This window comes from Pelodiscus sinensis, chromosome 6, assembly GCF_052426305.1.
Source record: "Pelodiscus sinensis isolate ZL-2025 chromosome 6, ASM5242630v1, whole genome shotgun sequence".
In the NCBI taxonomy this organism is placed as follows: domain Eukaryota; kingdom Metazoa; phylum Chordata; order Testudines; family Trionychidae; genus Pelodiscus; species Pelodiscus sinensis.
The window spans coordinates 101,068,276-101,089,431 of NC_143057.1; the positions used below are offsets into that span (position 1 = coordinate 101,068,276).

A 21,156-nucleotide genomic window follows, 5' to 3' on the forward strand; every position below is an offset into this window, starting at 1 on the left:
TAGGACTTGCTGAGGCTTTTACCTAGCTATGCAGTTAGATTTTGGGAGACTGATAGAATGGTGATCAGTCACTTTCTACAAGTGATGAGCCCATCTTATTAATGACCATAGGTATGTTTGGGGAACTGATATTTTGAGGGAGTGGGTAATGGTGCTGCATTGAAATTTAATACTCAGAAATAATGTAAGCCTCTGCACACTTGCCAATGTCATCTTATTAAAGAACCCAACTTCAATTAAAGCTTATATTTATTTGCATTTTACACATTCAATCAGGTATAGTGCCAAGAAAGAAATTGATTTTAAGAGATTTTCAGCTTACCTTCACATAAGGCTATGCATTTTAAATTACGGCTTTGCAAAAATTGGGACTGCTGTCCTTTTTTCTGTGACTATAGGATAAAAATGTGGAAAAAATAATTAAAATAGCAAAAAGGAAAAATGGGTAAAATGTAATGTTTTAAATAATTTATTTATCAATAAAGTTTTGGTGGACACATTTGTATTATTGGATTAAAAATGAAATAGTGGCAATTTAAACTACTTTATTCATTAGCAAAGTTTCCACTTCATTAGCAAGTTGAGGGCTGGATATTGGTGGGAGAATAACATTATCAATGAGAAACAATCTAATAAAAGTAGCAAAATTATGGTATTGGGATTTTCACAAGAGACCTACCTGCGGAGACCAGAATCCTCCAATCTGGCTGGGTGAAGCACACAGAGAATCAGTGTAGCCATAACTCTATATCAGTGTTTCTCAAACTTTTTAAGGCCCAGGAGCACCAAACAATAATTTTTTTTATGAGGAACACCAAGGATTTTTTGTTGAGCAGGAGATGGAATCCTCTTTCATCACATAACAACAGGGTACTGTACAACAGTACATTGGCTCTGTAGCACATTAACTGCACCCATCCAGATTGGAGGATTCTGGTCTCCTCCTGTAGGTCTCCTGTGAAAATCCCAGTTACCATATCTTTGGCCAAACCCAACTACTTTACATCCTTAGACTCTTAATTAATGATGTTAAATATCGAGTAATTTACTAGTCGAGTAGTCGATGGAATGTCCATCAACTACTTGACTAGTTGATAGGCACTTCCCATTCCTCCTTTGAAATGTACAGGAGCCCTCGTTGGAGATCTTGTACATTTCAAAGGAGGAATGTGGAACTCAGTGTGCAGCCCAGGGCCAGTGGGAAGTCTCGCTGACTCCAGACTGCACACGGCGTGCCAGCTTTGAAATGTACACGAGTCCTTAGTGGGGACTCTTGTGCATTTCAAAGCAGAAATACCTTCATGGAGCCTGGGATTAGCGGGGGACCAGTGCTGGCCTTGGGCTCCATGCTGCACTGCTGCTTTGAAATGTCATGTGGAGCCTGGGGTCAGCTGTGGACCCCAGCTGACCCTGGGCTCCACGCAAATGCTGCGGAGATGTTTTAAAGGGGCAGTGCTGCACAGCTGATCCCGGGCTCAGCTGTGCAATGCTGCCCCTTTGAAACACCGCCATGGCATTTCAAAGCAATGCCACACAAAGCTGACCCCAGGTTCCAAGCGGTGCTGCCCCTCTGAAATGCCGATGCAGAGTTTTAATGGGGAAGCACTGCATAGAGCCTGGGCTCAGCTGTGCAGAGCTGACCATTTGAAATATCCCCTCCGCCTTTGCTGCCTCTCTCTGATAGAGGCAGCAAGGGGGGATATATTGACTAGTCAACTCGACTATCCAAAAAGCATTTGCTTATTGGAGAGTAGACTAGTCCTTAGCATCCTTATTCTGAAAGGTGGCCTATAGAGCATGATGAATTGACCAACAGAGGTTTAGAATTCCTTTGAACAGCTCTCTCACAGCATGTCCCTTCTGTAGTAAGGAACTATGACCATGCATATATGTGTTAAGGGACACAGGTGTTGAATTTCCTCTAAGGATTTAAGCTATCTGTAAGTCCAATGCACACCTATAAATAATTGCAATGAATTTAGTTACGAGTAAGCAGAAATTTACCAATGTAAAGTTTAAAAATTATCACAAAGAAAATCTGTAATGACTTATGAGTTGAACTTGATAGGGTTGCAAACTAATTTTATAGCAACATTTGTTCTAAATCCATATTACACCCTAATTTAGTAAAGACTCCGGAGTTCACAGGCAGAGGTTTGCCAAGAACTGCTACTGAACTAAAGATTCATTCTTTATTTCTTCCCTATTTTCTGTTCAAATAGTTCTGCCAGTGAAAGGAAATGCACATTTGCTGCACTATAATCCGTAAGTTGTTACTACTAGCAACTGAGTTATATTTGATCAATATAGTATCTTTGGATATTCCTGTGTACAATAAATGAGGATTGTTGACTTTCTAAGGATGAAATATTAATTCCTTCCCAGCTACAAAATCCAATATACCTTCCAGACATACAGTTTGATATACAACTATACCTGCAATGCATTACTGCCTTTACTGCTCGAAGCAGGTTCATCCTTGGCTGACACCTTCTGCTGCTTCTTATTCATCCCTAAAGACATTAAAATTACTTCAGTTTATTGATGTGTAAAGCACTGTAAGTACACATGGAGAGTGATGGCAGATACTGGAGTGGGGTCAGATTCCTCTGCCAAATGTCCTAAAATTCTGTTCTCTCTCTCATCACATCCTGCCATCAGTTTGACTCAGTCCCAAGAATTTGCATCACAGCTCCAATGCTTTTCAAACAGCCAAAGTACTTTTAAGCAAGTGCAACAGCAGGTACAAATGAGCTTAAATTTTACTGAATTCAGATTAAGAATGCGCTTAAGCCTTTTGCTGAAAAGGGATGGACTTTAGTTTAGAATTAATTGAGCTGAGCTGCTTATGGTGTGTGACTGCATGTGAGGAAAAGAATTAGAAATGAGTCCATCAACAATTTTAGTATTTTGTCTTCAGTATTTTATATTATTTTAAATGCGATTTTACTTTGAAGTGAGTGATCTACATAACTTACTCTTGTATTTGTTACATGGAAATCATACCACTCTCCTAGATCCATAACATTTATTACCTCTACTATTATTTGTGTAACCATGGTACCAAGGCCCTTAGATATGGATCAGAACCTGATTATGTTAAGTGCTGTACAAACACAGAACAAAAAGCTGGCCCTTAATGCTATTATACACTGTTCTTTATTCCTACATGGCCTCAGTCCAGCAATGCACCTTAATATGTACCTATCTTTAACCATATGAGTAGTCCTATTGACTTAAATGGCAGTATTCTTAAGATTGCAGTTAAATATACATGTAAGTGCTTTTTCTGGATTGGGTCCTATATGCCTATGCACACATATACAAATGCACAGCGTAAGCATACTGGATATAGGTATATTGGAATGCTGTGACCAAGATCTTTAAAAATAGGCAAGTAAAAGCATGCTTTCAAGTTCACATTTAGACTCCTTTCCAAAGTAATAGATGTCACTTGCCAATAACTTTAGTGCCAATAACTCATTCATCACTCATGAAAAATCAGTGACTGTATTTAAGACCATAAATGGGAATTTAGGAGCCTATTTTTGGCATACAAGAGCTTTTTTTTTTTTCAAATGCTGGGCTTCAGACAGGAAAAGACAAAATTACTACAAAGATTACTACTATAAAAAAATGAAGAAGGTGAGAAAAATATTCCCCTTGCATTCCCCCAAATGTAGAGTTATATATAAATATCACCTGAGTAACCAAATGATATGCTTGACAATGGACTAAGGTAGATCCCAATTCCAAACATTGCACCATGGAGCTACAAAAAAATGTAAAAAAGGCTTACCATTAATTTGGTAGTTATACAAAAGAAAACAACATATCACATGATCTAAACCAATATGAATACAGTACCTGAAATTAAATTATGTACAAAAGTTCTAAGAACACTTGTGGCAAATACTACACAAACTCTTCTGTATCAAGCTAAAAATACTCTTGCATGTGCCAAAGACCATGACAAATCCATATGTATATCACAGACCATTTCAATTGCCTACTAGTAAAGGAGTCCTTCCCAGTTATAGCTGTAAAACAGTGCTTCCTGTTGTTAGATCTACTGGTGATAAAGGAAGTTACAATGTATTTATGTTGAGATTTAACACTGCAATTGATGAACAAATCAATGTTCTTCCTATTATCAGCAAACAATATTACAAAAAAAAAAATTGTTAGATTAAAACTGAAATGTAACCCTTGATCCTGAAAACCTTATATATCTTTATTCATGACAGAGGTTAGCAGTATCAGGGGCATTGTTTATATTATTTTTAAATTAGGTAAATACATAAATGATCGCTGTTCAGATTTGTTCCATAATTCAGTGATGCTTGTACCTAAGTCATGCATTTATACAGGGTTTCCAAGAGCACCTGGTAAAAATATACAGAGTCAGAGTCTGTAAAAGTGCATAACATCATGACTTCAGAGGAACTTATTAGGTTGCAGCCAATAGCTTAAGTAGGAGTTTGGTCATTTCCCCCAATTTTCTCTCTTCCCTCTTTCCCCTCCCTCCTATTGTACTGTCTCGTTCTTCCATCTACTCTTCTACCATCACTATTTATCTGTATTCATTGAATCCTTTTGGCTTATTTCTCCTCCTCTGAACTGCCCTCTGTTAATTTTCTCTTTCTTAGCTTGCTCTATTTTGTTTCCTCAATCTCATTCTCCTCCACAAGTTTGTCCTTGTGGTGTTCTCTTTAGCAGCATGGAACAACATCTCCCAGATGGAAGAGGAAACTCTGCATTGGGTACTTTTTCTGTCACTGAAGGTGCAAATGTGTACAGCTTCAGTATGAATCCCTAATCTCACTGAAATCAGTAGGGCTGTGTCTACACTGGCATGAATTTCCAGAACTGCTTAAAACGGAATACTATTCCGTTTTCAGTTTTTCCGGAAAAGGAGCGTCTACATTGGCAGGCCATTTTCCGGAAAAAGGGCTTTTCCGGAAAAGCGTCTGTGGCCAATGTAGACGCACTTTTCCGGAAAAGAGCCCCGATCGCCATTTTCGCGATCGGGGCTTTTTTCTGGAAAAGACTACTGGGCTGTCTACACTGGCCCCTTTCCGGAACAGTGTTCCGGAATAAGGACTTATGCCCGAGCGGGAGCAGAATAATTTTTCCGGAAAAGCGGCTGATTTTGTACAGTAGAGCGTCGTTGCTTTTCCGGAAATTCAAGGGCCAGTGTAGACAGCTCGCAGCTTATTCCGGAAAAGTGACTGATTTTCTGGAATAAGTGGCCCAGTGTAGACACAGCCTAGGAGTTTAGCTATTGACTTCTCTGAAGCCAGGATTTCACCCTCAATGCTTCAGTAGAACAACTGATTACTATGAAAGAAAGAAGGATATAACTGTGCCACGTAGTTTTTGATCACCAAGATGCCACCTCAACTGCCCTGCTCCAAAAGTACCCTCTGTTTAATGTGTAACCATCTATCTATGGATCAGATAGGAACCCTTGTATCTATTATTTACCTGTAGCCGTGTATTCGAAGCAACAACTAAGCCATTCCTCAGGATGGAGTGCCAGTTTTCAATGTGTGAACCACTTAAAAATAAAATGGAAAGAAAGAAAATAAGTAATGTTTCAAGGCATCCAGAATGAAATTAACCATTTTCTCTAAAACAATGTATTTGGAACTGAAAACCTCTTAACTCTTAGAATTCCTTTTCTTTACATATATTTTCAGATGAACTGCTAGCATTATTTTTACTAATTCCTTTTTCATACTTACTGAAATGCAAAGGTGCTTCCATAGAGATTTTTAGCAGCTCTGAAATTGGATTCTTTGGCTGGTGGACTGCTGAGAAGGAGGAACTGATGGGGAGTGTGCATAAATTTCAATTGCTGTAAATACAACAGCGCATACGTGAAAACATGCTAATGAACATAAACTTATTATATTTTCAGAATTAAGTTCTCCTAAGATAGTGTGCTGGTTCACACAATACACTGTTGTTACTCAATTCAGACATGAAGTAACTTGAAGCCAATCTCATTATTATAGCTTTTACTTAAAATCAAATTCTAAAAATACTTCCCAATTTATGAAGTATATGAAAGATGTGTGAGAAACACTATATCCTAAGATGACCCATGCTGATACCCCAGAAATAATGAAATTCAGCAATTTATTTATGATGTTTTGATCAAAGTGGTGTGGTGTTGGTCCAGGTCTCATTGAATACTTAGAAAAGCCTGCTTGAAGTGGGAGCAATTACTAAGTAAAAAAAAAAAAAAAAAAAAATAGCCTCCTGTGTATCTCTTACTGTAATGGTATATTAAAAGTATAAAACCAGGAAATTTTGTGTGGATTTTAGAAAGCTAAATGCTATCATCCAACCTGACCCCATCACACACCCTGAACGGAGGACTTATTGGATCCATTGGATGGTACATAATTCATAAACACATTGCATTTAACTTATGGATAACTGGCAAATTTCTTTAGTTTCTGATGCCTCCCAAAATTACTGTTATAGTGAAATCTGGCCTATATGAGTTTAAGGCTATATCTTCTAGAATAATAAATTAAAGGGTCACATTTCAGAGGCTTGCCAATGAAGTGCTACAGAGGTTTACAAACTTTTGTCAGGTCATATATAGATGATTAGGCTACTTTCAGTAGCTCCTGGCAAGACCACTTCAATCATATGGGAGTTGTGTCACAAAGGCCGAGAAGACAAACTCAATGTCAAAGTCTCCAAATGCACGATGGGGGCTGTTGAGGTGCAGGTCTAACACAGAACTGGTGGATGATGGGGTGTTGGTGATGCTCCTGAATACACTTAAAGGTCCCCCTATTCTTGGTAAGTCATCAACCACTATATTTTCTTTCCCTTTGGTATTTTGTGTTCTTTGCTGTAAATGACCATTTATCATATACTTCAGCTTGCCTGTGTGCCAAAACAGACTGCTATATCCAAGGAGATTATCTTTAACTCCATTAGAAGACTGTTCACACTTGGTACAGGGTTGCTGGAATTTATTTACGGAAGGTACTTTGGGGTGTCTGCTTTGCTTTTGACAATCTGCCCTCAAGGAGGCACTCGCTGTCATGAGCCACCCCAGAAATCATTTCAGATGATTAATACTTTGAATTAAGACTCTGATTTGAAAAGACAGAGATTAATTTGGCATATTATAAACAAAATCAGAGGCATGATACTGTACTTAGGAATGATCAAATCAATTCAAAGAATCCCTTCCAAGTACCATAGCTACTACTGATTCTTTTTTATAGTACTCCTACCTGTATGCATAAAAAACTGCCTACATCTGTAATCCATGTGCTAAAGGGACAAAGGGTTCAAAAGAATCTATATTAAAGTGCAATATTGAAGTAACGAATGGGAACAACAGGATGAATACTAAAGAAATTAACAAGATATTATCAAGGTTATATTGTTTCGTCACACGAATAAGCAGCGTACACACACACACTTCACAAGTGAGATTTTTTAAAAGCACTCAGCAGTGACCTGAATTATTTCTCTCTGGAGTTTATGGTAATGTTCCCATTGACTTAAATGGGAACAAAGTTCAAACAATGCTGATAGATTTTGAAATCTCACCATGTTAATATACAAAGAAAATAACCCCAGACTTACTCTGTTCACTGGTAGTTTCACAATGTGTGATCTATTACTAGAAATAACCCTGAAATAAAAATGAAAAAAATGCATGTATCAAATGGGATAAGCAATAAGAAACTGTCTTCTAAGAAAGTATTGATTAATTGCCATTGCCAGAGGCTAGCTGAAGGTCTATGAATCACATATATTCTACTTGGTGTATGGTGCTGGTAAAGGACTTGATTCAAAATCCACAGGAGTCAGTGAGAGTTATTCCATTAGTTCCAGTGGGCTTTGGACCAGGTAGTTAAAGCTCAGAGAAAATGACAATACTTTTCAATGCCAATATTAATTCTTAGGACCAACTAACACCAAATTAAAAATAATAAAATGATTATTCATTCAACACGATACTGAAATAATTAGTATATTAATGTAAGTCAGTTCTATACCACTGCAGAAGAGGATGTGCAAGCGGGTCCTGTTTATCCATCTGCTTCTTTATTTCCAAATAAGGTGCCTAGAAAATAGTAATTATGCTCTTTACTGCTGGTTAAAATAATTTCATCTATAATAAATGAACACACTGGATTAATCATCACAGATTTAATGACATTTAGCCCTGAACAGTTATAACTGCCTTGACAACAAGAATTACTACAGCTATTCTCTTCCCTGGAGTAGAAGTTATAATCTTATACTTAGCTTCAGAACAGGTATACTGAAGCTAACACTGTTGGTCACAAAATTAGGAAACTGGACTGGAACTTCAGTAAAACAAAGCATCTCTAAAGAGCTCTGTGGTAATTCACTCATAGGGTATGTCTACACTAGCCCCCTAGTTTGAACAAGGGAGGCTAATGTAGGCATTCAAAGTTGCAAATGAAGACCGGGATTTAAATATCCCGGACTTTATTTGCATCTTCCCGTCTGGGCACCATTTTTAAATCCCCTTAGTCCAAACTAACTGCCCGTGGCTACATGCGGCAGTCAAACGTTGACTTGAACTAAGTCCTTAGTTCGAATTACCTGTTACACCTCATTCCAGGAGGAATAACAGTTAACTCGAACTAAGGACTTAGTTCGAGTCAACATTTGACTGCCGCATGTAGCCACGGGCAGTTAGTTCGAACTAAGGGGATTTAAAAATGGCGCCCGGATGGGAAGGTGCAAATAAAGCCTGGGATATTTAAATCCCGGGCTTTATTTGCAATTTCGAATGCCTACATTAGCCACCCTATTTCGAACTAGGGGGCTAGTGTAGACATACCCATAGCTATTTTAAATGCTTCATGGTATTAAATAGGTTCAATTTATATTGGATCAGATAACATTCACATTGAAAACTCAAACTGATTGCATTAGGATTATGAAGTAGCCCTTTCAATCTACTTAGCCCAACAATATTTATACTTCATCCTAGTATAAACATTGCTATCAGATAATATAATGTGCAATATAGTAGCTGAATTCTTTATATTAAATTTATAATAGTATTTTTGTACACTGATGTTTTTTCATTTTTCATTCCAGAATCTAAAAGTATTGTACAAACTTAGATTAACTACACTTTATAACAACTGGGTGATGTTACATCTGTTTAAAAGCGTGGTAACAGTGTGGTGCTACATTACTAATGTTCAGTTAACATCAATAGGACAACTTGTGAAATAAAGTACTACTCAAAAGAGGTAGTGTACAAAGGTATCAAAATCTGTCCCAAAGTGAGTATTTAAAAGCTGCACTATTTAAGTCACAGGAGCCCTAGTTCCAAATCCCGCCCAATTTCACTTAAATGAACAAAGTTCTAGTTATAATAGAAATAAAGCGATCACCATAGTACACTATCACAAAATCAGTGACCCTCGCTTTGAAAAATGAAAGACTTGTCTTGGCCTTGATATTTCCTGAAATTCATGAAGCGGGCACAGCAGTTGGTCATTGTTCTGTTACAGTGTTCCATGCCATGGATAATATCTTATTTAAACTTCCAGGCTACGTCTACATTGGCCCCTTCTCCGGAAGAGGCATGTTATTTCCAACTTCGGAATAGGGAAATCCGCGGGGGATTTAAATATCCCCCGTGGGATTTAAATAAACATGGCCGCCGCTTTTTTTCCGGCTGGAATAAAGCCCTTTTCCGGAGGATCTCTTATTCCTACTTCGAAGTAGGAATAAGAGATCCTCCGGAAAAGGGCTTTATTCCGGAGGATCGCGCCAGCCTAGACGCTTTTTTCCGGCTTTTTCCCAAGCCGGAAAAAAAGCGGCGGCCATGTTTATTTAAATCCCGCGGGGGATATTTAAATCCCCCGCGGATTTCCCTATTCTGAAGTTGGAAATTAACATGCCTCTTCCGGAGAAGGGGCCAATGTAGACGTAGCCCCAGTGTCCAGAGTTCCATTTCATCAGTTTCACTTAGTCACTTTCTACATACTGCAGATTTGTTATTTTTATATTGTTGCAGCATGTAAGCAAAAATAAAAGTGCAATGACCTCCTCCACCTAAAAAAGGAACAAATAAAACCAACATCCATCGATAAAATACTATTAAGAAACTAAGACTCTTATACTTACCTGTGTCATTTCTCTTATAGAAGTAATACTATCCAATGCTTTCATGACTCGATCATAATTCTTCTTCTGATGTAATGTAAAATAAAGTAATACATTAAATTCAAGGAGGGTGCTCTTTACATATAAACATAGTCGTTCGGGGCTACAAGTTCATATACTTTTGATATAAAGCAATTAAGACCAATGACCAACGAACTGCCCTCTCATATCTCTGCATCCAATATTATTCTTCCATACCACATATCACCTCATTCTCAACTCAGGATAAAGTCTGAAAGACCAACTGACATAATCACTTCTTTCTAAATTTACTGGAATCCATTGCAAATAAAGAAGTCCACTTTATAAATTAGATCAATTTTTCAACAAATGTTAATAACTATATATGGGCCTGATAGTTATTTAAATACCAGGTCCAGTAGTGCATCAGAACATAGGAGCAGACTGAGTGAAGAACTAGTAATTAATTAGTTAAAAACACCAGGAAATTCTAGTGTGCTATTGTTTGGCCTTTGTTCGGAAAACATGAAATTTGCCTTTATGCAAAGGGCCCACCGGGGAATTTAAATGCTGTGTTGGTTGCATTGATCTTGTGTAAGGTGCTTTAAGAGTACAAGGAATGAATTTCATTCAAAATTATTAGAAAGAAAGTTTACCATTAGATTAGAAACAACATTATTTACCCTGTTAGCTATTGCTCATGAACTCTCTGAAGATAAAAAGTACTACACATTTCAAGTATAAACATTATTTTAAAATGAGCGTTTTAAGAATATGATTATTTTATAAATAGGATGTTTAAAATTGTAAAATAAAAATAAACAGATTTAGAGCCACGTTGATACATTTTCTCAAGGTCAACTTCACTTTGATTTGTGTATATGCTCCCAGATGAACACATTCTGCATCCACAATTTGTACCCAAAACCAGGGAGACTGAAAGTTAACCTCTAGACAGTATATACTCAAAACATATTTTATATTAACTAAAATATTGCACAGGCTTTATGGCTACACTGCTGTACATGTACTATATTGAGAATATAGATGAGTGTAAAGACACATTATCTTGTGAAACTGGACCTGGCTTTGAAACCTAAAACATAGCTAAAAGTAATTATATTTAAGAGAAAACTACTTACCCTTGGATTAAAGGCCAGCACCTGAGGATCATTAGGATCAACTACAGAAGGATATGGCTCAAAAATTACAACTTTCCTGGGTGATTCTAATGCTGATCGACACATGGATACTAATAAGTCTACCACCTAGAAATTAAAAAAAAATCATACATACAGAAATGGCTCTTTCACAAAAATGTTTTTAAATTAAATAATGTATTTTTCTCCACCGAATTATCTTCTGTCTTCCTGAATCATAGAATTTGATTCTTTGATAATGTAGTGTCTTTAATCATAACAATGATGGCCACTGGTTGAATTCTAGTGCTTGATTATTAGTGGATAACTGTAAGTTACAGGAGTAACTTCTTTTTTAATTACTACCACCTGTTGTAATAACAGCCATCTATGAGTGACTTCATTCATATTTTCAGTCTGGATATTTTGAAATTCAATTTAACCCAGTTTTGAAAATCTTTGTGGAAAAGAATGGCTCTGATTCACTAGCTTTATTCATTGGGTAACTTTTACATTGTTGCTGTGCATATTCAGAAGTATCTGATTTTACAAGGAATATAGTTGCATAGTAGTGTAGCTGAAGTCACAGCTATACACTGTGGCTGCGTTTAGATTGGCATGATTTTGCGCAAATACTTTTAACGGAAAAGTTTTTCCGTTAAAAGTATTTGCACAAGAGAGCATCTATACTGGCATATGCCTTTGCGCAAAAGATTTGCTTTTGTGAAAAAGCATCCATGCCAGTGTAGACACACTCTTGTGCAAGAAAACTCCCATGGCCATTTTAGCCATCGGGCTTTCTTGCACAAGAAATTAACTTGGCTGTCTACACTGGCCCACTTGCTCAAGAATACTTGCGCAAGAGGGCTTATCTCTGAGCGGGAGCGTCCGAGTATTTGCTCAAGAACCACTGATTTTGTACAGTACGAAGTCAGTGTTCTTGCGCAAATAGTCGTGGCCAGTGTAGACAGGCGGCAAGATTTTGCGCAAAAGCATCTGCACCCTAAATTTGAAATAAGAGACTGCATTTTGTTCAGGTATAAAATATTTTTCTACATGTTAGATAAGCTATCTGAATCATTGTCTCCAGATCCTTCAGGAGTCAAATGATATTTCTCATCTCAAAAATATGTATTTTACTATATGTTTGAAGATCTTCCATAGTGCACAATTTCACCTACTGTGGTTTTGAGGAATTTTGTGAGTGAACAGAGTCCAAAGATTAAATAAATATTGTTATGTTGCAGCAATTTTGCTTGAGCGGGAACTTAGTTTTAGCTGAAAAATGTCTGCAGTACTGTGGAGGAATAAGTAGTATATCAAGAAAATTGATAAATCATTTCATCTACTGACAGGAACCCATTTATAGCATACAGTTCATTTATATTATACCAAGCAGGAAATAACATTTTAATTAAAAACTTTGGGTTAGTAAAGCACTAATGACTGGATCCACACCGCACTGAAGTCTTTCCATGAACTTTAATAAGCTTTTGATCAGGCCCTAATCTACAAATCCTGTAAAAAAATTGCTAAAATGGGAGCAAGGTTTGGCCCTAAATATATTCTAATGCAGAGTGTAGTGAGTGGAGCAAATCCTGATTCCTCTTGCAAATTTGATTCCTCTTGCAAATCCTGATTCCTCTTGCACATCTAAATCCTTAGATGCAGCAGAACCATGAGGCAGGAAGAAGGCTCTACAGGTAGTATGCATACCTGTGCACAATACCTAACAACCTTCTCAACTGTGAAACAAGAGTGGGATGGGGGAAGGGCACAAAGACAGTGTTGGTACTACATAGATCCACTGGTCATCGCTCTCCTGGAGAACCGAACTGCAAAAACTATGGCAAATATTTTTTATCTGCAACAGTGGAACAGTTCTTGGACCAGACTGAGGGTTTCTTCTTCCTTGCCTCTGCAGAGATTACAGCACAATTTCAAATGTCTGTTCTATGCACTGATATCCTGAAATTTGCCTCCACTTAGTGCATGTACATGTATTTGTGAATGAAATGTACACTCAGTTTTAAATAAAAGTTGTATCAGAAATTTTGTAATTTGAAACTAAGTTTGAGAAAATTAGATCTAAATAATCACAAAATGAAGAGAACAACTTGTTGGCAGGCATGATATGCTACCATGAACAGAGAAATCCAAAGCTGCAATACAAAATCTATTTAATGAAACAGTGCAAATTAGCTTATTTCTTTCATAGAAACTCATTGACAACGTTCCTTCTATAAAAAAATAGCCTGTTTTGTGACAGGATCGAAAGGATGAGATGAGTTTTGTTAAGAAGGAACCTATGATTCCTCTGATTATTCCAGATGGATTGTATCTTGATTCATAATTCAAGATGTTCTAAAAGTTCTCAGATCAGATCACGCCAGGGAAATAAAAATGTATTCCCTTATGGTACGTCTACACTGCACACCTATTACCAAATAAGCTATTCCGGAAGAAATACTCCAAAATAGCTTACTTCAAAATAGTGCATATACACTACAGGGACACCTCAAAATTAGTCTGGGCAGGCTCCCTGAATGTGGATGTGCTATCTTGATTTAGAGCCCCAGGAAGCAGTAGGGAGTAATTACTTTGAATGGCCCTGGGGAGGAGTTATTTCAAAATAGCAGCAGTGGAGGGTCCACACTGCAGCTATTTCAAAATAGCTATTTCAGAATAGGCATTATTCCTTTGCAGAAGTCAGAATAAGTCATCCGTTATTTCAAAATTATTTTGAAATAACAGAATGGCTATATAGATGGCACATTGTAATTTCGGCATAATGGCTATTATGCTGAAATAATGTTGCTGGGTAGACACACTCATAAAGAAGTAGAATGAAAAAGAGGAAAGGTAGAAGCAATTGTTCAGGTGCGAATCACACTGTTTTCCCTCTCCTCTGCTATATTCACATAAACAAGTAACCTTTTCCCGATAAAAAATATTCTGGCAAGTGAAATAATTAGATACTTCGTATGTAAAGAATGATAAAGCTATTTTAGCAGTTCCTTTCATCAGGTATTTAATGAAAAGTTTAAAATCTACAGTAAATACTAAGATGCTATATTTTCTTCTGAGTTTACGACACTTACAGACATGGAGAACTTTTAGGTATCTGTGCTGATTCTCAGAGGAGTGTAAGGGTATGTCTATGCTTCGAGCTGGCAGTGTGATTTTTCAGTGTGAAGAGACACACTTATGCTAGCTCTCACCGAGCTAGTGCACTAAAAACACAGTGTATTTAAGGCAGCATGAATAAATAATACCTAGTGGAGGGGTGGACAAAAGGGTCTCCATGGGCTGGATTCAGCTCGCCAAGTGAGTTGGTCTGGACTGTGGAGGCCTTCCGGCTCCCGCCGCCTCCAGGCCAATTAGGGCCTGGTGATAGGGGGAGTGCGCAAAGTCTCCTCCCACCCTGCCCCTGCCCTGCAAGGAGTGCGTGGCACTTAAAAGTGCTGCACACTCCTGTCAGGGTGGGAGGATGATCTTTGCAGGATGAGGGCAGTGTGAGAGGAGACTTCATGCACTTCCCCCACCCCCAGGCCAATCAGGGTTTGGGATTGGGGAGTGTGAGAAATCTCCTCCCACCCTGCAAGGGGCTCAGCACTTAAAGTCAACCGCCAGCTGCTGCTCAGCTGGCGGTTGACTCTAAGCATGGTGCTCCCTTGCAGGGCAGGGGCAGGAAGTGAGAGATTTCATATGCCCCCCCCCTCCAGGCCCTGATTGACCTAGGTGTTGCAAGGGGGAGTACATGAAGTCTCCCACTGCCAGGGGCACAGGTACCTAGAGGGAACTGCCAGCTGTTCAGAACAGCTGGCAGTTCTTTCAAGGAGGGGAGGAGCAAAGACTTTGTGCGCTCCCCCACCACCAGAGCAATCAAGGTCTTTGGGTGGGGAAGCAGGAAGTCTCCTGGCCCTGCCCCTTCTGCCTGAGACACCCCCTTCCTCGGTGGCCAGGGGCCACTTCAAAAATTTCTGCATTGGCCCCCAGTCAAAAATTATTGCCCAACCCTGACTGAGCGTGTCTGATGAGCATGAACACGGGGCAATTAGCTCCTCCCGTGCTGCCACAAGTACATTCTACTTTTAGCAAGCTAGTATGAATATGTGTCCTCAAGTTGGAGATCGTATGTCCAGCTAGAAGTGTAGACATATTCCAGGAGAGTTCGATGCCCAACTCTTAGGGAAATTCTAATCTTTCTCCCTAGCACCCATCCTCAGAAATCCTGATTTTTATTTTTTGCATAAGCCTGGAATTTAGAAGATATGAAATGACATGCAATTTAAGATGGGAAATGTGGATTTTTCATGAGGCCGCAGATATATTGTGATGTAAATAACTCAAAGCTTGGAAAGGTCTACAAGAAACTTAATTCACTATTTTACTTCAGGATACCTGCCCTGTACCCAATCTTGCTTGTAATTAAATCAATGGCAAAACTCCTACTTGGAACAGAATCAAAACCTAAATCCTTAAATTATGTGGCCCAAATCCTCCAATACAGTGTAGTACTGCTCCTTTATGCCACATAGCTGGGAATTTTTATTCTAATTTTGGACTTGTTAACCCAAACATGGATCACCTCAGTGTAGCAGCCTCCTTCAGTTCATAGAGACAAAGTCATGCTGCTGGCATATTGCCATGACATGGAGCAAGGGGGCAGGGTTTGAATTCACTAACCACCACTGATTCTCTCTGGGACCACGGCAGCTGGTATAACACGGAGCAACTTGAAATCTTCTCTAAATTAAATAGGACTCTAGGGTAGTACAAAGCATGCTCAGAACCAAGGGAGTTGCCATTAAACTTTCCCCTTCCCCGCCTTTATCCCTCAGAGATGTGCTGTATGTGCTCTCCAGCATAGCTTAGGATCAGGTAATTGTTTCTGAAGACTGACTGGAATAGCACCTGCTTTTAGGACAGGAGCTGGGAGTGTTATGGGAGTTACCACTTAATGAGAGTCACCCTAGGGAATTAATTGCAAGGGTAATAAAAGAAAGAGAAGAATTTCAAAACTTGGTAAATACATTTAGCCTCCAAAATGAAAGAGTCTTATTTTCAAAAGTGCTAGCTCCATTTAAAGTTAATTTAAGTGGGCTAGTGCTCATATTTTTGAAAATCAGGCTACTATACACTTGGTTTTGAAATCAAGGAAAGAATATAGCAATCGGTGTGCAACACTTCATTCAGCCCTCCCCTCCCCCCCGGGGTATTGTAATGAATACTGCCCTAGCTTGTTAAAATTCTTAAAAAATGTAATGAAATATAATTAAAAGAAAACTTGGAAGATATAAATTAAAACTATTTTCTGAAGAAAAAATAATTACAGGTAAGGAGTAATATCCTGCTAATACTTACAAACAAATTTAGAGTAAAAACCCAAAGCTATTTTAACAGGGTCGCTCCTCTGAATGGAGAAAAGAAATCAGTGTAGTAACAATTCATCAGGACTATGTCCACTATTATGTAATAATAAAAGCAACAGAGGTACAATGGATACCTGTATCCCAACACTATGAAAAGAAGAGAGCTTTGTATTTACTTGAGAGTAACAAATGATCCTTAAGGTAAAATAGGAATTATCTCCAACAAGGTATATCGAGTGTCCAGTTCATTTCCCCTAACCAGGAGAACAAATTCAACTGAGCAGAAGAAAGAATGAAATTTTCAAAAGCACTTGGTACTCGCCTAACTCTGCTGCCATTTAAATCAATGGTAAACATCTCATGGGCTTCACAGGACCAGAATTTAGAGACTACCTAAAGATACCTTTTCAATATCCTACCCATACATTAAAATATGTAATCATGTCTCTAGTAGTCACAGAACACTGTGAAGGAATACGTAAGTTATCAAAGAGCAGAGATGAAAAAATTAGCAAAAACACATTCATAGAAATTATTGGAGGTACTATACAAAATTAGATACATGATTAACATTATAGGTGTACCTGAGCCCCAGTGGCAATTTCATCTGCAGCTTCATTCATTACTCCCAAAGTTTGGAAAGCAAAAACACATAACTCCCGTTCACATACTGTGGGCTAAGGAGAAAACAAAAACAATAAAATGTTAATTGTTTTTATTTCAGTCTGTACCTATTAATTTTTCTATGTAACACAAAAAATATAATTATAATCCATGTGTATTCGTACCTGCTTAATGCTATTCTTATTCCTGTAAAAATATATTAAAACGTTGAGAGCAAATATCAGTAATATAGGGGAAATTGCATTACAGGGATGTTGTAACAATCCCAAAATCAAGTAAATAAACTCAAGAAATTCAGAGTTCTGGTTAAATGAAATCTAAACATCTTAAAGTTTCTGCCAGAGCACCCAAATAACCTTACTCTCTCTGCTCTATCAGATTCTTCAAACTTCCCATATAATTAAAACTCACTGAAATCTTTTCTCTGAATGATTAATAGTAATTCTTCACTATTCTTCTTTAGAACTGAACATTTTTCTCATCGGAGTCTGCGTTGTTGTGTTACTGATATCATTTGAGCCAAATGAAAAAGTCTGACAGAGTGTGCTAAATTTTTTAAACACTCACACTTAAATGTTAATTCCTAAACTAATTAAAAGATTTACTTGTAAGTCCTCAGAAAATACATTCTGTATTCATAAAATAACTGCTATAAGTTTGAAAAAGATAATTCTGTATTTTTCATATATAATGAAAGGGTTGACTCTCTGCTTTTAAGTACAAAATTCAATTTGTCCTTAACTATGGAGCTGTGATCAGGACCATTGCTAGAGAGTTGAAGGCACTGGGACAAGCCCTGCCTCTGTCCCATCTCTTCTCGTTCCTAATCCATCCCCTCCCTGTCTCCACTCCATCCCTTCCCCCAAACTCCAGCCCTACTCTGCCCGCGCTCCACCCCCTGTAATCCCCACTGAACTCCTCCTGAAAGTCCCCTCCCCTGAGCATCATGACCTGGGGGAGTAATGAGGAGCCCTGATGCTGGAAGCAGGGATCAGGTTCCCCTGCGGAGTGACCCAGCCCGAGCCTGTTCTGTTTCAACATCTCTGCTTCACCACTCGGTGACTGGAGGGTGCAGCTGCTGACTGAGGGCCCTGCTTTGAGGGCACAGTACAGAAGTAAACGTAACATGGTATTGGAATGCTTACTTCTGTGCTGCTGCTAATGGTGTGTCTGCCTTCAGAGGGAGGCTTCTGGCCAGCAGCCACCAGTCTTCACTCACTCAGCTCTGAAGGCAGTGCCTCTGCTAACAGCAGTACAGAAGCAAGGGTATCAGTAGTGCTCCGCCCCCATCTACAACAAACTTGTGACTTTCCCCCTTCTGCCCCCCAAAAAACCCTCCTTTTTGGGTCAGGATCTCTACAATTGAAATTTCAGATTTAAATAGCTGAAATAATGACATTTACAGTTTTTTTAATTCTATGACCAAAATGGACTGTGAATTTTGTACGGCCTTACACATAGTAAAGGTCTCTGGTGTGCTTTGATATGCTGTTGTTTCAAAGAGCAGCATGCCAAAGTATTCTATGAAACATGTAGTACATGGGACCGGGGTCCACAAAAACATGTAACGAGCAGAAGGCAAGAGCATTGTAGTGGTACACTCCACCTTAGAAAGCCTGTATGTAGATTCACATATACCAAAAAAGAAAAGAAACAAATCCTCAATATAATTAAGTTTTAATTAAAAGAGAATAATCTCTTGTTTTCCCAATAGACACATTTTATTAGCAAACCTTCACTCATTACTGAAAGATTACTATTAGATTCACATACTTAAGACACAAGTTGGTCTAAATATACACAGATTGGTGAACAATCAGTTGAGGCAAATAAACACATAGGTTAGATCCCTTCTTGGAATTTATTGTAATAAACAAGAAATTTCTACTTCAGCAGGGAAATGGTCTAACATATGTTTCACTTACTGCTTGGTGAGTACAGGATATTAAACAATTACTTATGAAACAACATAAAATTATAGCAAGCAGGAAGCCATTATATCAGATACTCTTGAAACACGGTTTTTCACTGCCATGACAACACAGGAAGAATATCTATAAGTTCACATGTTTATGCCAGTATCAATAGAGATCACTGAGCAGAAATGAAAAATTGACCAAATGCTGCCTGAAACAAATGTAAAATTTAGCTGGATTTTGCTTCAAGAAATTATTTTGCCAATTATAGATATATGCTATTGTTCTGCTCGCTATTTTTCCATAGTCCTTAAATTATGCACTGGTTTGATTTCAAATATTTTTTATTTAAATGACCTCCTGAAATCTACAGCACTGAAATATTTTTTTCACTGCAGTTACTTCAGAAGAGCTATCATCTTTCAGGTCTAATAGCATGTCACATATTTGATTTATTTTATCTGCTATGTTACGTTGCATTAGGTAGCAGACTAAGCTTAACATGATCCAATTCACTGTGCCACGGCACGCTAGACAAAAGGCATTTATTATTGCCACTATTCCTATCCTAACAAATTTCAAAAGGTGACTTATCCATTCACATTAGAGGGGATAGAATAAAGAATCCCTATCTTGACAGTTATGAATAACCAAGTGTTCTCTGATTCAGTTTCACTACACAGTAAGGACAGATAAAATTCAGCTCTGCTTGCCATAAAGCAAAAGAATTCACAAATAGTGTTCTGAATTTGCTTTGTAATCTGCCCCCCTTTAACAGTAAGCACAGGTTGGACCTCTCTAGTTCAACACCGTTGGGACCTCACCAGTCCCAGATGAGGGATTTTGTTGGACCTGGGGAGGTCACATCTGGTCTCCCTGCTACTGCCCCCTGCCCTCCCAGCCCTGGACTGGCCGCTGGCCTCCTCCCTCCATCATCAGCCCCTCTTCCCTGCCAGTCCCCACCCCCCTTCCCTGCTAAGTCAGGCAGGCCATCTCTGTGCAATGGACTCCTGGCTGCGCCTCACAGCCAAACAATGGTGCGCCCGGCTCCTGGACATGCTGGGCAGCCCACTGTGGTGATCCAGGCTCCTGGACGTGCTGGTCAGCCCTGCTGCAGCACGCTGGGCTCCTGGACACACCAGGAAGCCCTGCTGCAATAAGCCGGGCTCCTTGACATGCCAGGCTCCTGGCCCCACTGAGCAGCACTGCTGCAGAGCACTGGGCTACTGGCCCCTCCAGGCAGCCCCACTGGGTTGTACCTTACAGCCCAGATGTGGCGTGCCAGACAGCCCAGCTGTGGGGAACGGATGTTGCCGTACGAGGGAGTCCCGGTTAACAGAAGTGCAACCTGTATAATAAGTTAGATGACCTACAAAAGGGGAAAAATTGGGCATGTGCCCCTTTTGTTTCTTCTTCTTTTCTCTGTGATGACTAAAGGGCCTGTATAATCAAAGAAATCATGAGATGCAAGAGAGTGAAAGCTGAGCTGTTAAGTGGTGATGGGATTTTAAATCAGGATGTAAGACATTCTTTGCATTTTATTTGTTTTTGCCAACTCCTATTCAACTTCAATGCCTAATAACATTTTGAAAGAAGGAAATCTATGTTAAAGATTCCATACCTTTCAAGGTTTTAAAGTTTTAAAAGATAACATTAAACGTATTTTCTCCCTTTTCTGGGCTTCCACAAAGCAAATAAGTCCAGACTTTACATTCCTGATATTTTAAATTAAAAGATGAGCAGAAACACACTTCTTCTCCACAAAATTAATATAAATCATAATGAAGAAAAACACAGCATAAGTCCAATTTTAAGATCCTTTACACATGAACTTTTAACTAAGCAATGATCCTGGGAGAAGTGATTATCGTAAGATAATTTCTCTCATTTCTTGTTACATAAAAATGTTATTTTTGTAATACTTATCAATAAGTCACACTA

At 38.6% G+C, this 21,156-nt stretch overlaps 1 protein-coding gene across 2 annotated transcripts in view; it reads right to left on the reverse strand.

Annotated features, from left to right (window-relative positions):
- Positions 1 to 21,156, reverse strand: part of PARP8 (poly(ADP-ribose) polymerase family member 8) — a 223,060-nt gene that overhangs the window by 6,109 nt on the left and 195,795 nt on the right. For both annotated transcript variants that reach the window (XM_075932482.2, XM_006139520.5), the window contains 10 exons: positions 17,260 to 17,352; positions 11,304 to 11,429; positions 10,162 to 10,227; positions 8,040 to 8,107; positions 7,624 to 7,672; positions 5,748 to 5,860; positions 5,488 to 5,560; positions 3,703 to 3,772; positions 2,437 to 2,513; positions 323 to 392 (listed from right to left, as the gene is read on the reverse strand). In XM_075932482.2, coding sequence (XP_075788597.1) covers positions 323 to 392; positions 2,437 to 2,513; positions 3,703 to 3,772; positions 5,488 to 5,560; positions 5,748 to 5,860; positions 7,624 to 7,672; positions 8,040 to 8,107; positions 10,162 to 10,227; positions 11,304 to 11,429; positions 17,260 to 17,352 — 805 coding nt within the window. The remainder of the gene's footprint in view (positions 1 to 322; positions 393 to 2,436; positions 2,514 to 3,702; positions 3,773 to 5,487; positions 5,561 to 5,747; positions 5,861 to 7,623; positions 7,673 to 8,039; positions 8,108 to 10,161; positions 10,228 to 11,303; positions 11,430 to 17,259; positions 17,353 to 21,156) is intronic.